The 19,192-nt window shown below is 44.7% G+C and overlaps 1 protein-coding gene across 1 annotated transcript; it reads left to right on the top strand.

The window, feature by feature from the left end:
• The first annotated feature begins 984 nt into the window (after window positions 1-984).
• On the top strand, window positions 985-15,331 carry LOC146802465 (glutamine amidotransferase-like class 1 domain-containing protein 3, mitochondrial). The gene is made up of 4 exons (XM_085622049.1): window positions 985-1,138; window positions 11,638-11,809; window positions 12,889-13,093; window positions 15,097-15,331. The coding sequence occupies exons 1-4, from the start codon at window positions 1,025-1,027 to the stop codon at window positions 15,287-15,289; spliced, it is 684 nt and encodes a 227-aa protein (XP_085478175.1). The 5' UTR covers window positions 985-1,024; the 3' UTR covers window positions 15,290-15,331.
• Window positions 15,332-19,192: the final 3,861 nt, after the last annotated feature.

Genomic DNA, 19,192 nt, shown 5'->3' with positions numbered 1-19,192 from the left:
TTCCATTGGAATTCCATAGAGCATATTATCAAGCCCATTATCGCCGTTTTAGCGGCAGTTTTCTGCCGTTAACGCGGCGATAATTTTATCGCCTGGTTTGATAATATGCCCCAAAGTGAATTAAATGCACGACACAGGGTGGAGAACAAATGAAGGCTCCTAGGGGCATATTATCAAGCCAGGCGATAAAATTATCACCGCTTTAGCCGCAGAAAACTGCCGCTAAAACGGCGATAATTGGCTTGAAAATATGCTCTATGGAATTCCAATTGAAGCCCATGTTAGATGTCCTTCACATCTAACATGGGCTTCAATTGGAATTCCATAGAGCATATTATCAAGCCCATTATCGCCGTTTTAGCGACAGATTTCTGCGGCAAAAGCGGCGATAATTTTATCGCCTGGCTTGATAATATGCCCCTAGGAGCCTTCATTTGTTCTCCACCCTGTGTCGTGCATTTAATTCACTTTGGGGCATATTATCAAGCCAGGCGATAAAATTATCGCCGCGTTAACGGCAGAAAACTGCCGCTAAAACGGCGATAATGGGCTTGATAATATGCTCTATGGAATTCCAATGGAAGCCCATGTTAGATGTGAAGGACATCTAACATGGGCTTCAATTGGAATTCCATAGAGCATATTATCAAGCCCATTATCGCCGTTTTAGCGGCAGTTTTCTGCCGCTAAAGCGGCGATAATTTTATCGCCTGGCTTGATAATATGCCCCCTAATACGCAACTCTTTGGGAAAAAACTAACGTGCATAATTTACGCGGCAAAATTGATGCACGCTCTGAGATGTAAAATCAGGCCGGGCTGCCGGGCTGCAAGTCAGCGGTAACCTAATCCCAAATTCCATGCAGGTGTCTCATTCTCAAATCAATGGTGCTCGTGGCGAGTTTCACGATAAAGTGGTGGTGGCGATATAGTATGTCTTCTAGCTCTACATACAATCTTGCATTTAAGCACGCCCTGCGCTACCGTTCTCTTATTTAGTTTTATTTTCTCGTGCAGGCAGTAATATGGCAGCGAAGAAGCGCGTGGCTGTGGTGCTGGCCGGCTGCGGCGTGTTCGATGGCAGCGAAATCCATGAGACGTCGGCCGTGCTCGTGCACCTCAGCCGCAAGGAGGCTGAGGTAAGTACACCCCAATGACCTTTTCCGCGGAAGGCTACTTTGCTTACGCCCGATTCGGTCAATCTGAGGGTGCACTTGTTTACACCGCTGATTGACATGTGTGGTAGAGGGCACGGTTGTATGTAGCCAGTGCGCCTGACTTAATTATTTCTAGGAGTCCAATATGTTCGCTCCGGAAACCTTCGGCGTTACTCGCCGCTACTTTGTAATGTTTCCTTCCACATAGTGCGTGTTTGTCACTTTTCCCCCACTATTAGTGATGAAGACCGTGACTGGGGGTATATAGTTTCACATCGCTGTGAACAGAAAAGAGAGGGGTGCACCGAACTGCGGAGACTTGCTATTCAAGTAGTTGGCTGTGTGTTGTGGTATTGGGGCGTTAAATACGATTTACATTTTTTTTTTTTTTACCTAATCGGAGGATACGCGCCCTTCTGAGCAGGGATGTATATATTTAATGGGAAAGTAGCAAACGAACAATTTTACTATAGTGAGTACTTGGGCCTTTGGCTTATTTTCAAGCTGTGCGCGCAGCGCGGTCTTTTACCTTCTGCGACGGCGCGGTGTATTCATGGGGTGTGATTAGCCAAAGGATTACTTCATTGGGGGAAACATAGATTTAAGTGCAGTTGGTCACCAAGCGTGTTTTCATCTTGGCAGGCTCGAGTTAACTATGAAGCAAGAAAGGGCAAAATATTCAGCACATTTTATGATGGTGATGCTGCATTATTTTGTCAATTTTTCACTTGTTGACACTGGGCAATGGTTGCACCTCATTAGTGCTAGTTTAACACACACACCTATATGGCGATAAGCAACGGAAAGGTGACCATTCAAGCTTGGAAAGATCCTTCACCTCTGCAGCTACACGTTGCTGTGTTTTCAGTAACATTTAAACTCTTTGAGCTAGAACCACTTCATATTTTATTTTTGCAAATGATGCAACACCTCTAGTATGCGAAAAATACAGCAGCTGCACAATCTCACCTCATCACTAGGGGCATGGCCAATGGAATTGAGGGCTGTGAACATACTGCAACCAAAGTAACCAGGAAGAACTGTGCATGCAGTTTTCAAGTAAACATTTCAATCAACATGAAGTGATCGGCTGGCAGCTTAAAGCCATTCTGAATTGAAAATTTCTCTTAAATAAGATTACTCAGCATGGTTGGATGATTTAATAGAAGATTTCAGGGGTTGGACGTGATCTTTTATCTTTTTTTGGGGGGGGGGGGGGATGAATGGGCAGAAGCAGGCCGACCTGGTTCTTTAATTTAAAAAAAAAAAAAAAATTCTGTTGAAGGTCTCACTCCCCTTTGAGTTTTAATCCATCGTTTGGGGGCTGCTTATAAAGTTATTGGTCCACCATAAGGCAGTTTTAACTTAGTTTTTCACAGCCACTTTGCACCCCACCTAGCTCTCAAAGGGACACAATTTGACTATATATAAAATGCCTCAAGGAGCTCCTTCAGTTGCTGCCTTTAGGATTGGGAGGGAAGTTGTACCTAACACCAATTGTATTAATGTTCAATGGTGGATGAGATATTTAGTACTAAATTGATCATTTCCTTGAGTTACAGGGTTTTTGCTTGAGTTGTAGCATTTTGATCTCCAGCTTTATATGACAGACTTTATCTTTGTGTGGTGTATTTAGTAGCTTTGGGGGAACGGAAGCATGTCTAGGTCCTATAATTTCCCCTGACCCTCTTGTGTTTGGTAAATAAAAGGTTGATCTTCTGATAAGTTCATTTTAGAATCGCTCTGATTCATCTTGTCACTTATTTATAAGAGGCCAATAATAAGGGCTCTTCTAATTTGTGTTGAACTATCAAATTTTGCTTATGGAAAAATCCCTTGTGGGCACCATTACCTTATACTAGTTCCGATGCCCCAAGGGTTTATTGGGGTACCTGTTTTTTTTCTATTTCTAATGGTACATTTAGAAAGTTGGCATTTTCCTGTTCTTGCCCCTTTTGTGCTTGTAGCCCTACTTGGGTCACATGACTGGGCATAGCTGACAGTCTTCATCAATTCCTCAAACAGTTGCACAATATAGGATTAGGTATCTCTAAGTGCCCCATCTGCTGTTAGGATAGGGGGCAGAGGTGAGTAAAGGCCCACTTACACCTGAATAGCCTGTGCTCTGCCTCCACACAAAGGGCCTAACCACCCTGCATTGTCACTTCAGCCAGCTTGGAGCCAGGACAGGGGAGGCAGGAAACTCCATGCACTCAAAAGCCACGGTCTAGAAGCTTCTCACATCTTTTCACTACCAGGGTATGAAAAAAGTATTTTGGGCACCAACTTTTCAGTACAATTCTAGACCTGTGGATACTCTGCCAGGAATTACAGCGATGTTCCTACACGGACTGCCGCTTTGCTGCCCTCTTGCCTTGGCTAAGAACTGGACAGCCAACTTCATCTTGAGCCCAGGACCCCAGAGTGACTCCAAGGGCTAGTCTGCTGGCCTCCTGATCTGAGACTCTGGGGACATAAGAGCAAGTTCATGACACCCTCGCCTGCCCAAGTGGTGCCTCTCAGGTCCTGGGCCCATGGTGTGGCTCTTAAATTAAGCTTTTGGTCTCTTGCGACTACAAAGGGCCCATTTGCACGGAGACTGCGTTGCTCGCATTGAAATGCAGCACAACTGCCTCTGGGGACTGCCAATGTGAGGCTCCAGCCTGTCCATGGTACCTGGCCTATTCACACACCATGCTGACAATATTCCCCCAATGCTCTTTCTTCCCGTGACCCTCTCCAAACTGAGCTAGACTCTTGGAACAAACTTGAAGGAAAAACTTCAGCAAGACTAATCTAGGACTGAATCTCTAACCCCACGCTCCATCGTGGTTGTACCCCTACAGTGTCCATGTCCATTCTTAGACATTGCAAGTGTAGTAAAGCCATAATGAGTGTATGGTGTGGAAGCTGGGTCATTACGAACTCCGCAGCTCCAAAATGGCTTTACTGAAACCTGGGAAGTTTGGTAGCAAACTGCTCAGTACATTAAACCTACACTGATGTTGGTGTGGGATTTAATGCAAAATGCATGCAGAAGGCATCTTGGAGATTCCCCTGAAACTACCAGCCCTGATGTGGTTCCTGAATGGCTGCCTGTCACTTGGCACCACCAGACAGGTTTCTGGACCCCTTGGTAGAGGGCCTCTGCTCTCTGGGTCCATAAACCAAGCCCATCCTGGACAGGTGTTATGCCTTCTCCCCCAGGATGGTCTGGATCCACAAAGGGCAAGCTTCAAAGGCCTGCCTGTTGCTGCCCCAACAACTGACTCGCATCGGTTCTGGCCCCCGCTTTGGGTGGGAGAATCAGCAGGAAAACCAAGCTAGGAGAGATGTGCCCACCTTTGCTAACCCCACCCCTCAAGTGGGGGAGGCAAGGTGAAGCGCACATCTGTCCCCTCTATCTTGAAGAGGAGGGGGCACAGCCAACTAGGCAGAGGCTCGTTCCCCCTCCCACTGGAGGGTGGCATAATAGTGGGTGTACTCACCCCAAGGAAGGTACCCATTGGTCCCGACTTGCACACCTCTTTAACAGCCCTATATTTAGTATTGAGGGGTGAGCCTGAACCTTGACGCCTCAGATTCGAGGAAGAAAGGACCAAATAGCTGTGCTGACCCACGAAGCAGGACACAACTGATTTGGTCCCCAGCCCTACCGGCCTGTCCCGACTCAGACCTGCCTACAGCAGAAAATATGGTGTCCAGCAGCTCCCCCATAGCCCAGAGGACCTGACCTGCGTTAGTCACGGATGTCTCCTGTGAGCACCGGATATGCTCAACAAAGACTTCAAGCACAGAACCTGGATCCAGGCAGCTTTGCACCACTCTGCACCCTCAGCCTGAGTTTGTGTCCCAATATCAGGAGGTCTCCCCAGTGATCCTGACCTTGGATCCTTGAATGCTTCAAGCAGACACAAGCAGCTTCAACCTGAAGGGGTCCACACACCCCCTCCCTCTGACCATGTACAGAGCTGGTAAGATTTAACACCAACTAGCATTTGCAATGCAATAGGTATCGTAATTGCAAGATTTTGACCTATTGGCATTGTAAATGGCAATGCAATCTATTTATTTGTTTAAAAAAACATGCAATAATAAAAGGCATTGTCATTTACAATACCAATAGGTCAAAGTTTCTAAAATGCAAGACCTATTGCATTGCAAATGCTTGTTTACAACTGGCATTCTGAACTCAAATATCTGAAAGTGCTTTCATAAGTGTTAATGAAGAAAAAAATAGTTTCAGTGAAATAAAATATTTGTCTAAGATCACACAATTTAAGCTGAAAAGCCGCAATTTATCCATGTTTTCTAATTTAACTTTGTGCAAATCAGCCAGGAAATGGGCACCAAGGTGTCTTGTTAAGGCTTTGTTTTAATCTCTTTGTGGATTTTTCAGCAGTTTTTACTCGGCCCAAATGTATTTGAGCACTTTACACGACTGTTACTTATATTACACGATAAGATGATATTCATTGTTCATAGGCAGGGGGGCGATTAAGTGATTCACCCAAAAACACAGGATTTTGAGCCGATTCCTAAACTAGAAGCTAACATATTGCAAGAGGGAGTTGGGAACTGAAAAGTGAAATAAGGCAAGGGGAGAGTAAGAGAAAAGTGGGAAGGGAAATGGAATAGTAATGAAGTGTGGACGAGCTAATGAAAATATGGGTAAGAAGGTAGAAATGTAAAACAAAGGTGAAAGAAAATAAGTGATGAGGAGTATGAAAGGGAAATAATAGAAGGCAATAAAATTGAGGAGTGAGTGGGCGAAAGTAGGATGAGACTAAAAATGAGGGAGGAGGACAGAGGGAAAAGGGATAGAAAGAGATGGAGAGTGAAATCGAGAGTTGAGGAGAGGGACTGAGTGGCAGAATGACTAGGAGGATAGATAGATAGATATTGCACACTATACACAAAGTTATTTCTAGGCCCTCACACTGATAATGTAGCCTGTGAGGACCAGAGTTAGAACAGGTTATCTTTACGACTTGTCTTGAAGATATAAAAACTTTTCCTGTAAGAGCTTATCTAACAGGACTTTCCACCACCAAATCCCCAAACTTCCTAGTCTATGCCCTTTGACAGTAAAAAGTTAAACCCTTCTGGCATAGCAAATTGCTGCCAACTGAAAGCAGCATTCTGCTAGGAAGGTACGCCCACATTTTCATTCAGTGAAGAGGATGGGTTCCCTCTTAGCTTTTTAGAGAGCACGCACTAGCGCTTTAATTGAATTCTAGTGCCTGCAGGGTGCCATAGAAGAGCTTGTCTAACTGGTCTGTTTTAGCTGATCCATAGACGCAGCAAACTCCTGCCTGTTGGCTTTTTTGAGGATTTGAGGCTTTTCCTAACAAAGTGCCAATAGAGAACATTAGTGTGAACTAGAAAGTAGGTAACCACTGCACCAATTAAGGAGGCTCTAAGACCTGGTGGAAGGAGGAATTGTACCCTTTTCAAGCTCGTGGAGAGATGACAACCATGGGGCAGAGAGAAATGGAACAAGTGAACAATGAAACAAGGTAAGGGACAGAGATAAAGAAAGAAGGGGGAAAGGAGAAGATGGAGGGTGTGTGTAAAAGAAGGGAACAAGAGAAAGTATATAGAAAAGAAAGAAATACCAGTGAAAAGAGGGCGGGGGAAAGGAAAAGGAACATGAGGGGTATGCAGTGATAGGAGGGGAAGAAGTGGGAGTAAAATGGAAAATAGGAAAGGGGGAGGTGTACAGAAACATTGAGTAAAGAAGAAAAAATGGGAAGAGAGAGTAGAAGGGAAGCAAGGAAGAGGAAGAAGAGGGATTGAGTGAAATAAGGGAGGGGTATGGACAAGACGTAAAGAATAAATAAAGGGAAATGAGGGAGGAGAATTGTGAAAAAGATCAATTTCCCACTCGCTGTAGAGTAACTGAACTGTAGTTGGAACCTCCTTGTCTCGAGCGCTTCGACGCCTCGTCAGGGGTAGTAAGCGCTATATAAATGTAATTACAATACAATACACCTTAGCTCTCTGTCTTGCTCCACTTGCCTTTGCAATGAATCTTTGACCAGGGTTTCCAGTGCTGCGGTTGGCACTTCAATGTTCTAATTCTGTTTTCATATCATTATCATGCACAAATGTGGTCTGCTCCACTCCCTTGTGCTAGCTCAGATGTCCTTGATTGATTGTGATCCTGTTCGAACACTCAGACCTTTGTCACTTGTCTGTGATGCATAAGCATCCTTTTCTATATGAACCAAAAACATTGATTGGTGCTCTTGCCATTCTGACTGCTTGCCTTTGTCGTCTCAGATTACCTCCTGTCATCACGTGTGTGTGTGTGTGTCTTCTTGAAACAGATTACTTGAAGTCTCGGAGAGACAGCGCATGTGCGCTGCCTAGCCGAGACCTAAAAAGCAGATGCCCAAACGGGTTCTGTCCATGTTTGCCCTCACCCTCAGGGTGAAAAAAACGGTAACTCTGCATCAACACTACCCTTCACTGCCTTTGATGTAACTTCGAAGAAACTGGTTATAGTTATTTCAGTCTCATCATTTCAAAACTGTGGCATTTTCAATATTCTAGACAACGAAGCCATAGTTGTTTATTTTTTATCTTATGCACCTAACAACCATTGACAACGCCAACAGTCCTGGCTTGTAGTTGTAATGTTACTTGCGGTATTATATATCTGAATGCAATGATAGAAACAGCAAAATACCAGTCAGGGGCACACTATGCTAAGGGTTTGAGTTTACTTGTTTTTTAAGCCACGCCCTAAATTACATAGGCTAGGTACCTTTGAGAGACCCCACCCCCACACATACACAGTTTTTCCTTCCCAGTTAAAGCCCTGGCTCTCATCGAGGCAGCGCTGCTGTTCCTCCAGTGAGCCCCGAATACCACCATCTGGTTCTGTATCAGTACTGCTCTGCCGTTCATTACACCGAGGTGCCAGTACTGTACGCTCCTGCTCTTACAGTAGGCTTAATGAGCGAACCGCACTGTGTCCCCAGTGATGCCAGTGCCACTACTCCGGTGCTTCCAGTGACGTGCCAGTACTGTTCTATCAGTGGTCACAGTAAATATCGTTCTGTAGGTTGCAGTGAGGACCCAGTACTGTTTTTCCAGAAGTTCCAGTGAGACATCTTTACCACAGCTGTGGTGTCCACAGTGAGGCATCACACTGCTCTTAGAATGGCTGCGGCGGAGCACCAGGACTTCAAGACCAGTGCTCACGTGACACACCATTATTCTAGTACAGACACCAGTACTGCTCTTCCGGGGAGCACAGTAAATCATTCACAAGTGAGAATTTGAATCTGTGGAGCTTGAGGTGAAACGCTAGCAAATAAGTCTTAATTCTAGTGCGTTCTCTTACATCACAACATAACATAGGAAAACATTGTACAACATGCCAGCCAGAACAGAGAATGAGAGTTGAAAGAGAGTAGGAATTTACAACAGATAGTCAAAAAAGGAGAAAAGAGTGAAACAAGGAGAAGAGGTATGTGAAGCGGAAAAAAATAAGCAGAGAAGGGCAAGATAAGAAATCGGGGGACTGAAGAGTGGTACGGGCTAAAAAAAGAAAGTGGACGTGGGGACAAGGAAAATGTGAGTCTGGGAGTAGGGGAGAACTCGTAGAGGTGCAGATAGTCTCACAGTTACGTGAAAAATAACGTCCGTACATTTAGCATTTATTTTGTTTTAATGCTTGGCAGAATGATGTCCTCCGTGGACAGAATAAAATGCAGAATTATTCAATAGTGTTTTGCTGACATAGTCTCACAGTTTCACAGGGCTGTAAATAACTGCTGCTGCTATTCAAGTCTATTGTACTAATTTAACAGACTGAACAGAATGATTTAAGGCTGAGCTAACTTTCCAGTATTCAGGCCTGTGAGCGAAACGAGAGAGAGCAGCGCGCATGGAATTTGGCGAGGCTTCGGAGAAGGGCACAAAAGTCGCGGCTCACGATACTCGCGGGGGGGAGGGGGGTGGGAACGCGGGGGCCGGGGGGTTAAAAATAAAGTAAAAAAACTTGAACTTACCTGCCCTGGTCCGCGCCGCGGCCGCCTCTGGTCCCCACATGGAGCTCCATCTGGGCCTCACTTAATCCTGTCATGATCCGGCGACCCTGAGCCCCATCAACGCCCCACATGATCCTGAAGGCTATGCGGAGGACTTGAGCAGCTCAGTGAAGCCCTCGGGTGTACCCGACCAGGAGAAGGTGACCGCTGCAGATGGTGCCTGGCAGCCGCCTCCCTTCACAGTGAATAAAGGCTAACATGAGGCATCTCCTGACCTCTGGGGCCTGCAAGCAGTGGTGCTAGGCATCAGACGGGGCTCGGTCGTGGACTGGACCCCCGTCCCGGTGCCAATAGCTGATTGCGACTCAAGCCGCTGCCAAAGCACCGAGCCTGTGCTGCTGTGGGAGGCAGATGGGAAAAAACATGAGCGGTGCTCAGTGATTTCCCCGGGCTCCTTGGGACAGTGATCGGAGTGGCCTGCCTAGGGACCGCTGCTCTGCTGCAATGGTGTCTCTAGGGGGACCCGCTGATCTCAGCGCAGTTTGGCAGCAATCAGTGTAGAGTGGCATCACTGGATCTCCCCTGGGCCTCCATGGGGATCGTGACCAAAGGTGCCCGGCCCAGAGTTATCGACTCCAGCAGGTCTCCCCAGAGCGAGAAGCCGTGGCTCAGCAGTCAGAGCTGCAGGCTTCGGAGCTGGGGATCCATGTTCGAGCCCGAGCCTGGGCAGTAGGCTTAATATCCTGGAAATGTTCTATCCACACTAAATAAAATAAATAAACTTTTAAAGTGAATGGCATCCCAAACAGCTTAATTATATAATATAGGCGAGCACCCAGAGCAGAACAAAGCACGGGACTTCCTTCCTCATTACCGACTTCTGTGGGGGTCGCAAGTGAGTCTGTGGTGAAGTCCGAAGAGGAAGACTAGGAGACCCTAAAAGAATATAGTGCTCTCCAACTACAGATGAACACACAAAAGCGGATAAAAACTGTAGTTGGGCTGTGCTGCTTCCGGAATAACCGAAAGTGAGTATGGGAACAACGGCCAATAAAAAGCCGGATAAGAAGAGCAATGCCAGAGTTAAACCAATGGCAAGCAGCCTGAGAAATTACCTAGAGTTTCACATAACCTACTGATTACTTGATGCCTCGCAGAGGCAGCGCATGCGCTGCTCTATACGAGACCTAAAAATCACCCCTGCACCCAACACCCTTCGGCGGCTCACCAATGGTGTGCAAACATACCCCAAGAACCCAACTTGCCTCTCCTGCAGGTAGTTTCCTTCAGGAAACCTCCTTGATCGAACCTCCAGCATCTTTTCCAAACCAGAGATCTCCATTGCGAGACATGGGGCTCCCAGCGTCTTCTAGGCACTCTGTATCCAGCTGCCTCCATGCTGCTTGTGGTGCAGCTCCTGTGCTGATCATTGGGCCCTGCAGGGCTGATCTTAATCCCAGGAGCCTTGCTCCCACACACAAGTGGCTGGTTTGTAAGCATCCCCTGACTAAAGGCCCTCATTGGCTAACATTAGTCCCCTGAACCCAGCTGCCCCAGTGCCACTAGTAATGCAATTTGAGTGCCAAACCGAACCTTGGGGGAACCTTGGTTCTAACCCCCAAAAAATGTTCTTGCAGGTAGTTTACTTACCTGCAAACCAATAACCCTCTTTTCCCCATAGGAACCAATGTTATGAGTTTTTCCCCTAAAAATGTCTGCACTGTTTTTGTATGAAAGAAACTGCTTTAACCTATTCCGTGCATCGAACATCCCCCGGCCATTTGACTTCATGGTAGGCGTGTGCGTTGGACGGCTGGGGGCCGTACGATTTGCACATGCGTATAATTTGCCTGCACAGTGGGGAAATGTGCACTGCATCAACGCGGCTAAACCGAAGTGTTGCATTCCTTTGTATTGTAGGATCTACAGTATATCTAGGCATATCACTTTGAGTAGTTGTGTAATTCAAGTGATTTCTATGCATACTAAACTGTTTTAAAAGCAAATACAAACCTGCAACAATTGCAAATTCATTCTCAACTATATTTCCTTGCAAAGTTTAGTATTTGAAAACACATTTCACTTACCTGTGCCAGGTCTTGCTTGGTTCTAGAAATAAAGTATAAATATACCTTTGTTATACTTACCTAATTGTTCTGAATTCTGTCGGTGTGTGCTGTCCGTCTTCATGAGTGAATATTTAACACGACCTCTTGATAAGCCTAACTGCTTTACCACTACCACAAAGAGCTGTTAGTGATTATCTAATTTAGCCTCTGCTATAGCTCTGAGGATCCACTGTACTCTGTGCCCTCTATACCCTATTTTGGTATAGTATATACAGAGCCAGCTTCCTACACCTAATCTGAGATTCAGATAGCCTGCGTCAGACATTTTTTGTAAATTGGAGAGAAGTTGGTGTTTAAAAGCTAAAAAGCCTATGTGGCTTAAATGGTTTAATTTTTTAATTTTTTTTAGGTAAAAATATTTGCCCCAAACATTGTCCAGATGCATGTAGTCGATCATTTGAAAGGAAGTCCTACAGAAGAGAAGAGAAACGTCCTTGTTGAAAGTGCCAGACTAGCACGTGGTGATATTAAAGATTTAGCAGACATTAAAATTGATGACTTTGATGCTGTCGTTTTCCCTGGTAAGTCTGTGCACTGCAAACGTTAACTTTGTACTTTTCTGAACCCAATTAGCTATTGTATCTTGGCTTTATGAAATGATCTGTATTACGTGCACCGTTGTTGGATAATGCTTGGGTTTAATCTTTTACCATTTATGGGAAATGCAGGTATGCTTTGCTTTCTACCCTTTTTAAAGGTAGAGACTAGCTAGGATTTTTAATTTCCTAGTTGAGAACCCTAATGTTGAAGGTTGTACTTTGGGGAAGAATGTTTCAACTAGTTCACTTATTTGCACTAACTTCCCATTGATCTTCACACCAGTATTGTACCTTTTTCTTTTTATATTGAAGTCTGCATAGCTGTATGTAGTGAAACCTATTGGTCCAAATGAATTTCCCTTTCTGCTGTAACGGTTTAGTTCCTACCAATCCATAGGATCTGCGCATTGTTTAGACAACAAACTAAGGGCTTGGTGTCAAGACTGATTCCAGACAGCCCCACAGGATATGTTGGCCTATAAACCAGCCAGCTCCCAGTGCCGCCATAAGTACCCCAAACCTACTAGGGAGCAAATAGTTTCTGGCAACCACTAAACATGACAACCCTGACCCCTTGGATTGTGGAAGCAGTACATAACCTTTTGCTCAGTCACTCATGCTTACTTATTCACAAATATACAGAGAATGCACAGTGGGACCTTTTCAATAATATTTATTGAACCAATGTAACTTCATAAGTGTGCTTAAACGATCAAAAATGAACTGAAAGCGACTTTCTATCCTGGGGAATGCAATTGATTTGCTTTGAAACTAGTGTCCGCTGGTCTTCTAACCTGTTTTGCTTGGGGTGCAAAATGCAATAACTACTGCTTGAGAGCCTTATGGAAAGAATGGCTAGCTTGAGGGGACACTCGTGGTTTGTATGTAGCAGTAGTTATAATGGTGTGATGTGTACAGAGCTATCTAATTCTAAATGCAGGTACAGGAAAACTACATTGGGTGTCTCTTGCATAAAGTTGTCTCACAACTGTAGTGTTGCCTACCTTAATCTGTTCTGTTTAGCCATGTTTTAAGATTGGCATCACCCCTTTAAATTTCAGGTGGCTTCGGTGTGGCAAAGAACCTGTCGTCCTGGGCAGTGGAGGGCAATGCATGCACAGTAAATGACGAAGTGAAGTCAACACTGGAAAATTTCCACAAAGCGAAGAAGCCCATTGGACTGTGCTGCATTTCTCCGGTATTGGCGGCTAAGATCTTCCCAGGCTGTGAAGTGACGATTGGCAAGAATGAGAATGTTGATGGACGGTAAGATCCTCTTGTAAAAAAAGTACTTTGTACTGAAAGTAAATTCTAATATTAAAGTAGCTCGTGTAGGAAAGCGGGGTTGGAACTACATATTCAAGATCTTATGATCTACAAAGTAGGGTATTTTTTCATTCCTAGCTTCATTGTTTAATGCCGTTTTCACTTGTGCATTTACAAATGTAGTATTTTGCACAAATTAGTTACTTAACCGTGTGCTATTCAGATGGTTCATGTAGCATTTGTTTCTATTTTTGTTTTTCCTGTTGCAACAAAGAGTGTTGGTATAATTCGTTTTGTATATGCTAGGCATGCAGCAAAGCCTCTCAAATTGGACTGATTGCTTTATTCTGTCTGTATAAAATAGATTTTTGTTTTTGCACCTTAACTTGTGCAACTCTCTTGCTGGTGTGCATCTGTACTGCTTTCACCTCTAGTAGTATTGGCAAGTAAGATGACCAATTCCAGAACTCAGTGCTGCACGAGAATGTGCACGTATTTGGATGGAGTAATTGGTGTTCCTGGCTACTTTGACATTATGCTCTCCATTTTGAGTTCAACAGTATCAAACTTTCTAGTTGAGAAATGTTCATTCCGATCCTAGAATGCATGCACTAGTCCCAACCCATCGAGTACAAGCAGTCAATGTTTCGCAGAATGAGTCAGTTGTCTTAGCTCTACACCAACACCCAGGAGTTGGTAGAGCCTTGCAATAAATTGTCATCTTGCAGCATATCTTCTACTATGATTTGTTTCTCTTGTACGTATTGGCGAAGGCAAGTTATTGTGGTTTTTAGTTATTTGTATCCCCACTTTGCATTTGGTTTTTAGCCTTCTTTACAAATATTTCTTGTGGTTTTTACACCAAGTTGCCTACTACCATGCCCAACTGCCCCCCAGTTTATAACCTTTAGAAATCTCCTGCATGTTGAATGATTTTGATGCTAATAACAGCCTTTTTTATTTTCTAGAATGTTTTAATAGATTTAGGTTCTTGGATGTTGCTTTGTGGTGTCCTATGTTGTGGTCACTTGACTTCCTTTTGCTACAGCTGGTTGTGGGCTAAAATATGAAGCCTGTTTGAGTTTTGGGAACATTTAACATATTGGGCTTGCTTGACAATTTTGGTATGTTCTGTAGCACACCTTCTCCCGAGTGGCTTAAAAACCCTTCTTGGCATTCCCTGACCCGGTGACATTTAGCTCTGGAGAAAAGGAAATCTCCGATAACCCCTTCCCTAAACTGGGATTGAGGAACATCAATCCTAAGGGGCACCACCTTAAGCCCCCAAATTGGTACTCACATTTGCTAGTAGTTTGTTTGTGCCATTTTAATACAAAAGAGAATTGTCTTCACAATGGATGAAACGGCCGGTCTAGAGTTCTGTTTACTTTTCAATTGGGCTGCTTGTAGCAGTATTTATAGGGCTTCTACTTACCTACTACAGACTGATGGTTTAAAGGTAAATATTTTGACAGACCACATGTCCTCCAGCTTATTCTCTCTAACACTCCATCATATGGGGGTTTTCATACCCTTGCCTCTATAGCAGTACTCTGTTTGAGTAAAAGTGCCAGGGCACACGTCAGGCCACTGCAGCTTGCACCACCCATTGCCTCTGCCAGTGTTTCCAATTGTTTCCCTCTTAAGTTATCAGATGCATTTTATTTTTTTGTTCCATAAACCTCCTTCCACCCACCTATCCAATCTTGCCAATCTGGTGGCTCAACAGCACACATGAGCATCCCTGTTTCGTACCCCAGGACAATTTGGATGTTGCATACATTGAAGCAATTGACCTTATGAGCTGGAAATAGATTATTTCCTTATCTGCCCACATTCCGAAATCCGTCTAATCTTTTTAAATGCTGCTTCCCCATCTGCCTAATAAAATGAATATTTGAACTGGAAGTGGCTTCCTTTAGAAAGCTTTTTACCTGATTTATAATTTCATGGAAGTGCAATGACAGTCTGGGACATTTCTTACTGTTAATTTTGTTTTTCAGATTTCCTGATGCTGCAACTGCTTTAGCAATCGAAGAAATTGGAGCCAAACACATTAGTAAAGATGTTCATGAATGCCATGTGGATGAAGCAAACCGAATAGTTACTACATGTGCCTTTATGTGCAAGGCCCCTCTGCATGAGATTTTCGATGGCATTGGAACACTAGTGGATGAACTCTTGAAGATTGCCTAAACTGGGTTTGTGTAAAAGGCAAATAAAATACACTCAAATTGCCTGTTTTTGTGAGCTTATGTAGGATGGGGTTAGAGTTGGAAGAACTTGGGTAACTATATAGTTTCAGTTAAATGTAAACTTGGTCTGTGTACTTGAGTGAAACAATCTGCTATAGTTATGTATGCTAGTTCCAGTCATGCGGTCACATGGTTCTTATGTTGGAAAAGGGCAGATGAATAGCTGTGCAAGTAAGCAGTTGACCAAATGCATACATCATTATAGTTAGTTTTCAGCCCAACAAATTGGATTAGCTAGCTATGGGGGGTGGGGGGGGGGGGGAGGGAGATGGGAGACTGGGCTACCACTAAACTTCAAGTCTTGTGGAATTGAAGTCTGCATTCAATGGTGGTTATGTGTGGGGTTCTGCCACCACTAAAGGGGTACTGTAAAGTATGATGTCTAATACAGTTAGTCCCCACCCACAGCCCCTGGTGAATTGGCCCATTGTGCCATCCGTTAGGCTAGGGAGGCCCAGTATGAGTTTTGGTCCATATGAGGGGGCATAAACACAGGTAACGACAATGGTGGTGGGGGGGGTGACCATCTAAGTGCCCATGTAAAAGGATGTCTACCACTTTATCAATGCTTCAACCAGGAATGGGTACCTGCTCTGATCCACATTAATACTCACCTGGTGGAATAGGCCAAGCCCCGTCCTTTGGTGCTAAATGGCCTCCTGGGCTGTAGTTTCTTGCAGCATGGACGTTGAGTATTCCTTCTCTTTAGATAAGCGAACAGAGTAATGCTTGGGTGCTGTGTGAAAGCTCCTTTCCTTAATGTTATAGTCCGTAATGGACTTGTGGCCACCATAAGCTATGCTATGGTAGCAGGAGTGACAGCGGTGCAGGTGCTTGAAGTAACAGCTGTTTCCCCCGCCCCCCCCCCCCCCTGCAATTTTCTCCCTACTCAGGATGTGAAGGTGTGAGCAGCTGCCCCTCCCTAGTGAAAAAAATCTAAAACTGTGCAGGGCAGAGCAACCAACTCCGTCCAGAACTAGGTAATACATTTGGGGTGTAAGTAAAGTGTGGTATCATGGGTAAAGCAACAGTGAGGGCTGCACCACATGCAAGTTGTGCAGTTTTTTACACCCAGATATACAGAAGAGGGGTGTGAACCAGATTTCTAGCGGCATCAGATTTGAAAACAAATTTGTGGTGTTGACTGACTGGGATGTAAACCCTGGCGAAGCAGCAACTGCAATCCTTGCCTGTTTAAGGCACAAGCAAACTCCAAATTAACCTGTGCTCATCCCCTTGGTAGTTTGGCACTTAGCAGTCCGCCCTAACTTTGAGATCATGTTTTCTTGAGCTTCAGGTAGCGTTCAATTGAAGGCATTATAGGCGCACTTGGCAAATTCACTGATAAGTCGGGTCTTTGAAGGAGACCGACATGAACAGGTAGAAAAAGCATGGGCTAGGCGTGCTTTCACAAGGACATAGTGTAGGTAGAAGGCAGATAGTCAAGGTAATAGATACACATGCCATCACTCTATACTCGTAGGACTCAACCCCCAACAGTGCTGTTCTTCCACCCGCCCCCCCCACCATCCCATACTCCATTGGTCCCTTACTCACTCAACTGGGCATTACATGGTGTTCACTACCCCCTCTCGCCGTGGGAAATGGCTCCCATGACGAGGGACATTTTTTCACTTTCAGAAAAATCCTGCTTTGGGATAAGGCTTTTGAAAATAAAGTTTAGCAGATAGCGATCATGTTGTCGGGCCTCACTTCACCTCCACCATAAGCATCATTCAGAGGGGGTGCCTTTGGACGCAAGCATTGAGGGCTAGGCGTCAGACGTAAAAACATGCACACCCACACTACCAACACCTCACATGCTGAGGGGGGGGGCCTTACAACTGCCTCATGCTAGGGGAAGACGCATGTTGGGATGACTGTCTGGCTGGCTCAACTTCTGACTCACCTGACTGGCTCCCTGAGGTCACATGAGTTTGAAGTCTCAGCAGCCATGTTGGGGGGCCTGCACTATGAATGGCCACACCCGGTGTCGTGTCCTTGCTTGGCTGTCCGGCTTTCATGAGACCAGTTGGCATCCTTACGTGAACTTTGCCCTGGTTTCCAGATATGACATTTTCCACGACTGTCTGTTACAGCACTACCAGCAGTTCCCAGACCTCCAGTATTGCCCTGTCTTCTGCAACCTGTTAATATAGAAAAGAAAGAAACCAAGCTAAGTACACTTCACAAAGTATGTGAGTGTTTAGGCTTGCACTCATGCAATTTAGATGGACAATAAAGTAAGGCTACCAAGACACTGACTAATCCAGTGTCAGTTGATAATGACTGTGAAGATTTGATTTATCGCAATACTAGTGGGAGATAGTTTCCATTCAACACCAGGTGTGTTGGAGTGCCTCTTCCCTCAGTGCCCATTGGAGAGAGTGGACTTAACAAACCCGCACCTAAGCCAAACAATATTGGGTGAGAATTAGCCAGCATACTGAGTGGCTGAGTTTTTTTGTTAACATACCCATAGTGTGAGAAAGTGATCGTGTGCAAGAGTAGTAAACCAAATTAGTTGCATCGCGTTTCCAGCCACATATATCTGAGCTTGAGTTTACAGCATTTCTTGTTGCCCTAAATCAACCAAGGGCCACGAAAGAAGTTCAGTCTAAAGTTTAGCCTCCAAATCCCAATCTAGGGCATAAGAAATCACAAACCAGATATCTAGTTTCTACATAACACCACGCCCAATCAACATTGGCATAATCCACATGGGTACAAAACAGTTTGTAATGGGATTAATGTTCCTAGGATTGCAGCTGAATACAGGGTGCATGCCGCACATCCAGGGGTTCAGGTATGGTGTACTAGCGAACATCCTCGTGGGGGGGAACATGAAATGGACCATCGGAGCAGATTCTCTTCCCCTTTCATTTTTTTTCTTTTCCCCTCTGCTGCCTACTGGTGAGCTTTTGGAATGTTCGCCAGGGTCAGTGCAGTTCACCATTGGTGGCTCTACTCAGCCAAACACTGCTCCTTGTGTGTATAACAGATTAAGGTTAGTGTAAAAACATTAGATTAGAATTTAGTTTGTAGACTTGAGATTGCCAAGCCCACATTGTTCTGCCTGATGGATTGATATTGGTAAGGTCTTTGGAACTATTTTGGATACTATCTCAGTTCTTCAGGGGGGGCACTTCAAGCATCTAGGTTGGAGAGCCAAGCGTTACAAAAAGAGCTGGGGCTCACTTTAGAAGTTGCAAGGTTCTCCCATAAGGAGAAAAGAGAGGAAAAGCTGCCCTTCTGTTGCGGACATGGAAAAGCTGCCTTTCTGTTGCGGACATGGACTATACCACCAAGTCTGGCAGCCCCACTAATCTACTGATAAGTATAATGTTGGACCTCAAACGACTGGCTATCAGAGGGTGTAACATCCACCCCCATGTGTGCACTACAGAAATGGTGGATTGGTAATTTGCTGATTTTCTTTTTGTCACGGTTTGTTGGGTGGGACTTGGGAGGGTAATATTTTGACTATGCTCTAGTTGGGAGGGTAAGGACTAGTGGGGAAAGTATACCTTAACAAACGTTATCCTAAAGAAGGGATTGTTAGGTTAGTTGTGCACGGATCCACATTGCTACACTGTAGACTGCATGGATGACTAGCTGCAATCCGAAGAGGTTTAGGACGTTGAATGTGCGAGGCTTAAACTATCACCAACGTCTGTAAGGTTGTAACATTCCTTAATAGGCAAAAGATAATTTTGCAATAATACAAAACACATTTACCACCCACAAGCAATATACTGACACCAAAAGCATTACAAGGACAGTCTTACGTAACGGGCTTCACCACACACGTATGTTGGGTAAAAACTTGGGTTAACCCTAAATC

Source organism: Triturus cristatus, chromosome 8 (genome assembly GCF_964204655.1).
Source record: "Triturus cristatus chromosome 8, aTriCri1.1, whole genome shotgun sequence".
Classification (NCBI taxonomy): domain Eukaryota; kingdom Metazoa; phylum Chordata; class Amphibia; order Caudata; family Salamandridae; genus Triturus; species Triturus cristatus.
This window is presented reverse-complemented; position numbering and strand designations above follow the sequence as displayed.

Excerpts from the sequence above, each read along its gene's own strand:
- LOC146802465 (XM_085622049.1), top strand. The coding sequence starts at position 1,025 with ATGGCAGCGAAGAAGCGCGTGGCTGTGGTGCTGGCCGGCTGCGGCGTG. Across the intron at positions 1,139-11,637 it reads TCAGCCGCAAGGAGGCTGAG|GTAAAAATATTTGCCCCAAA; the intron begins GTAAGTACACCC and ends AATTTTTTTTAG. Across the intron at positions 11,810-12,888 it reads TGATGCTGTCGTTTTCCCTG|GTGGCTTCGGTGTGGCAAAG; the intron begins GTAAGTCTGTGC and ends TTTAAATTTCAG.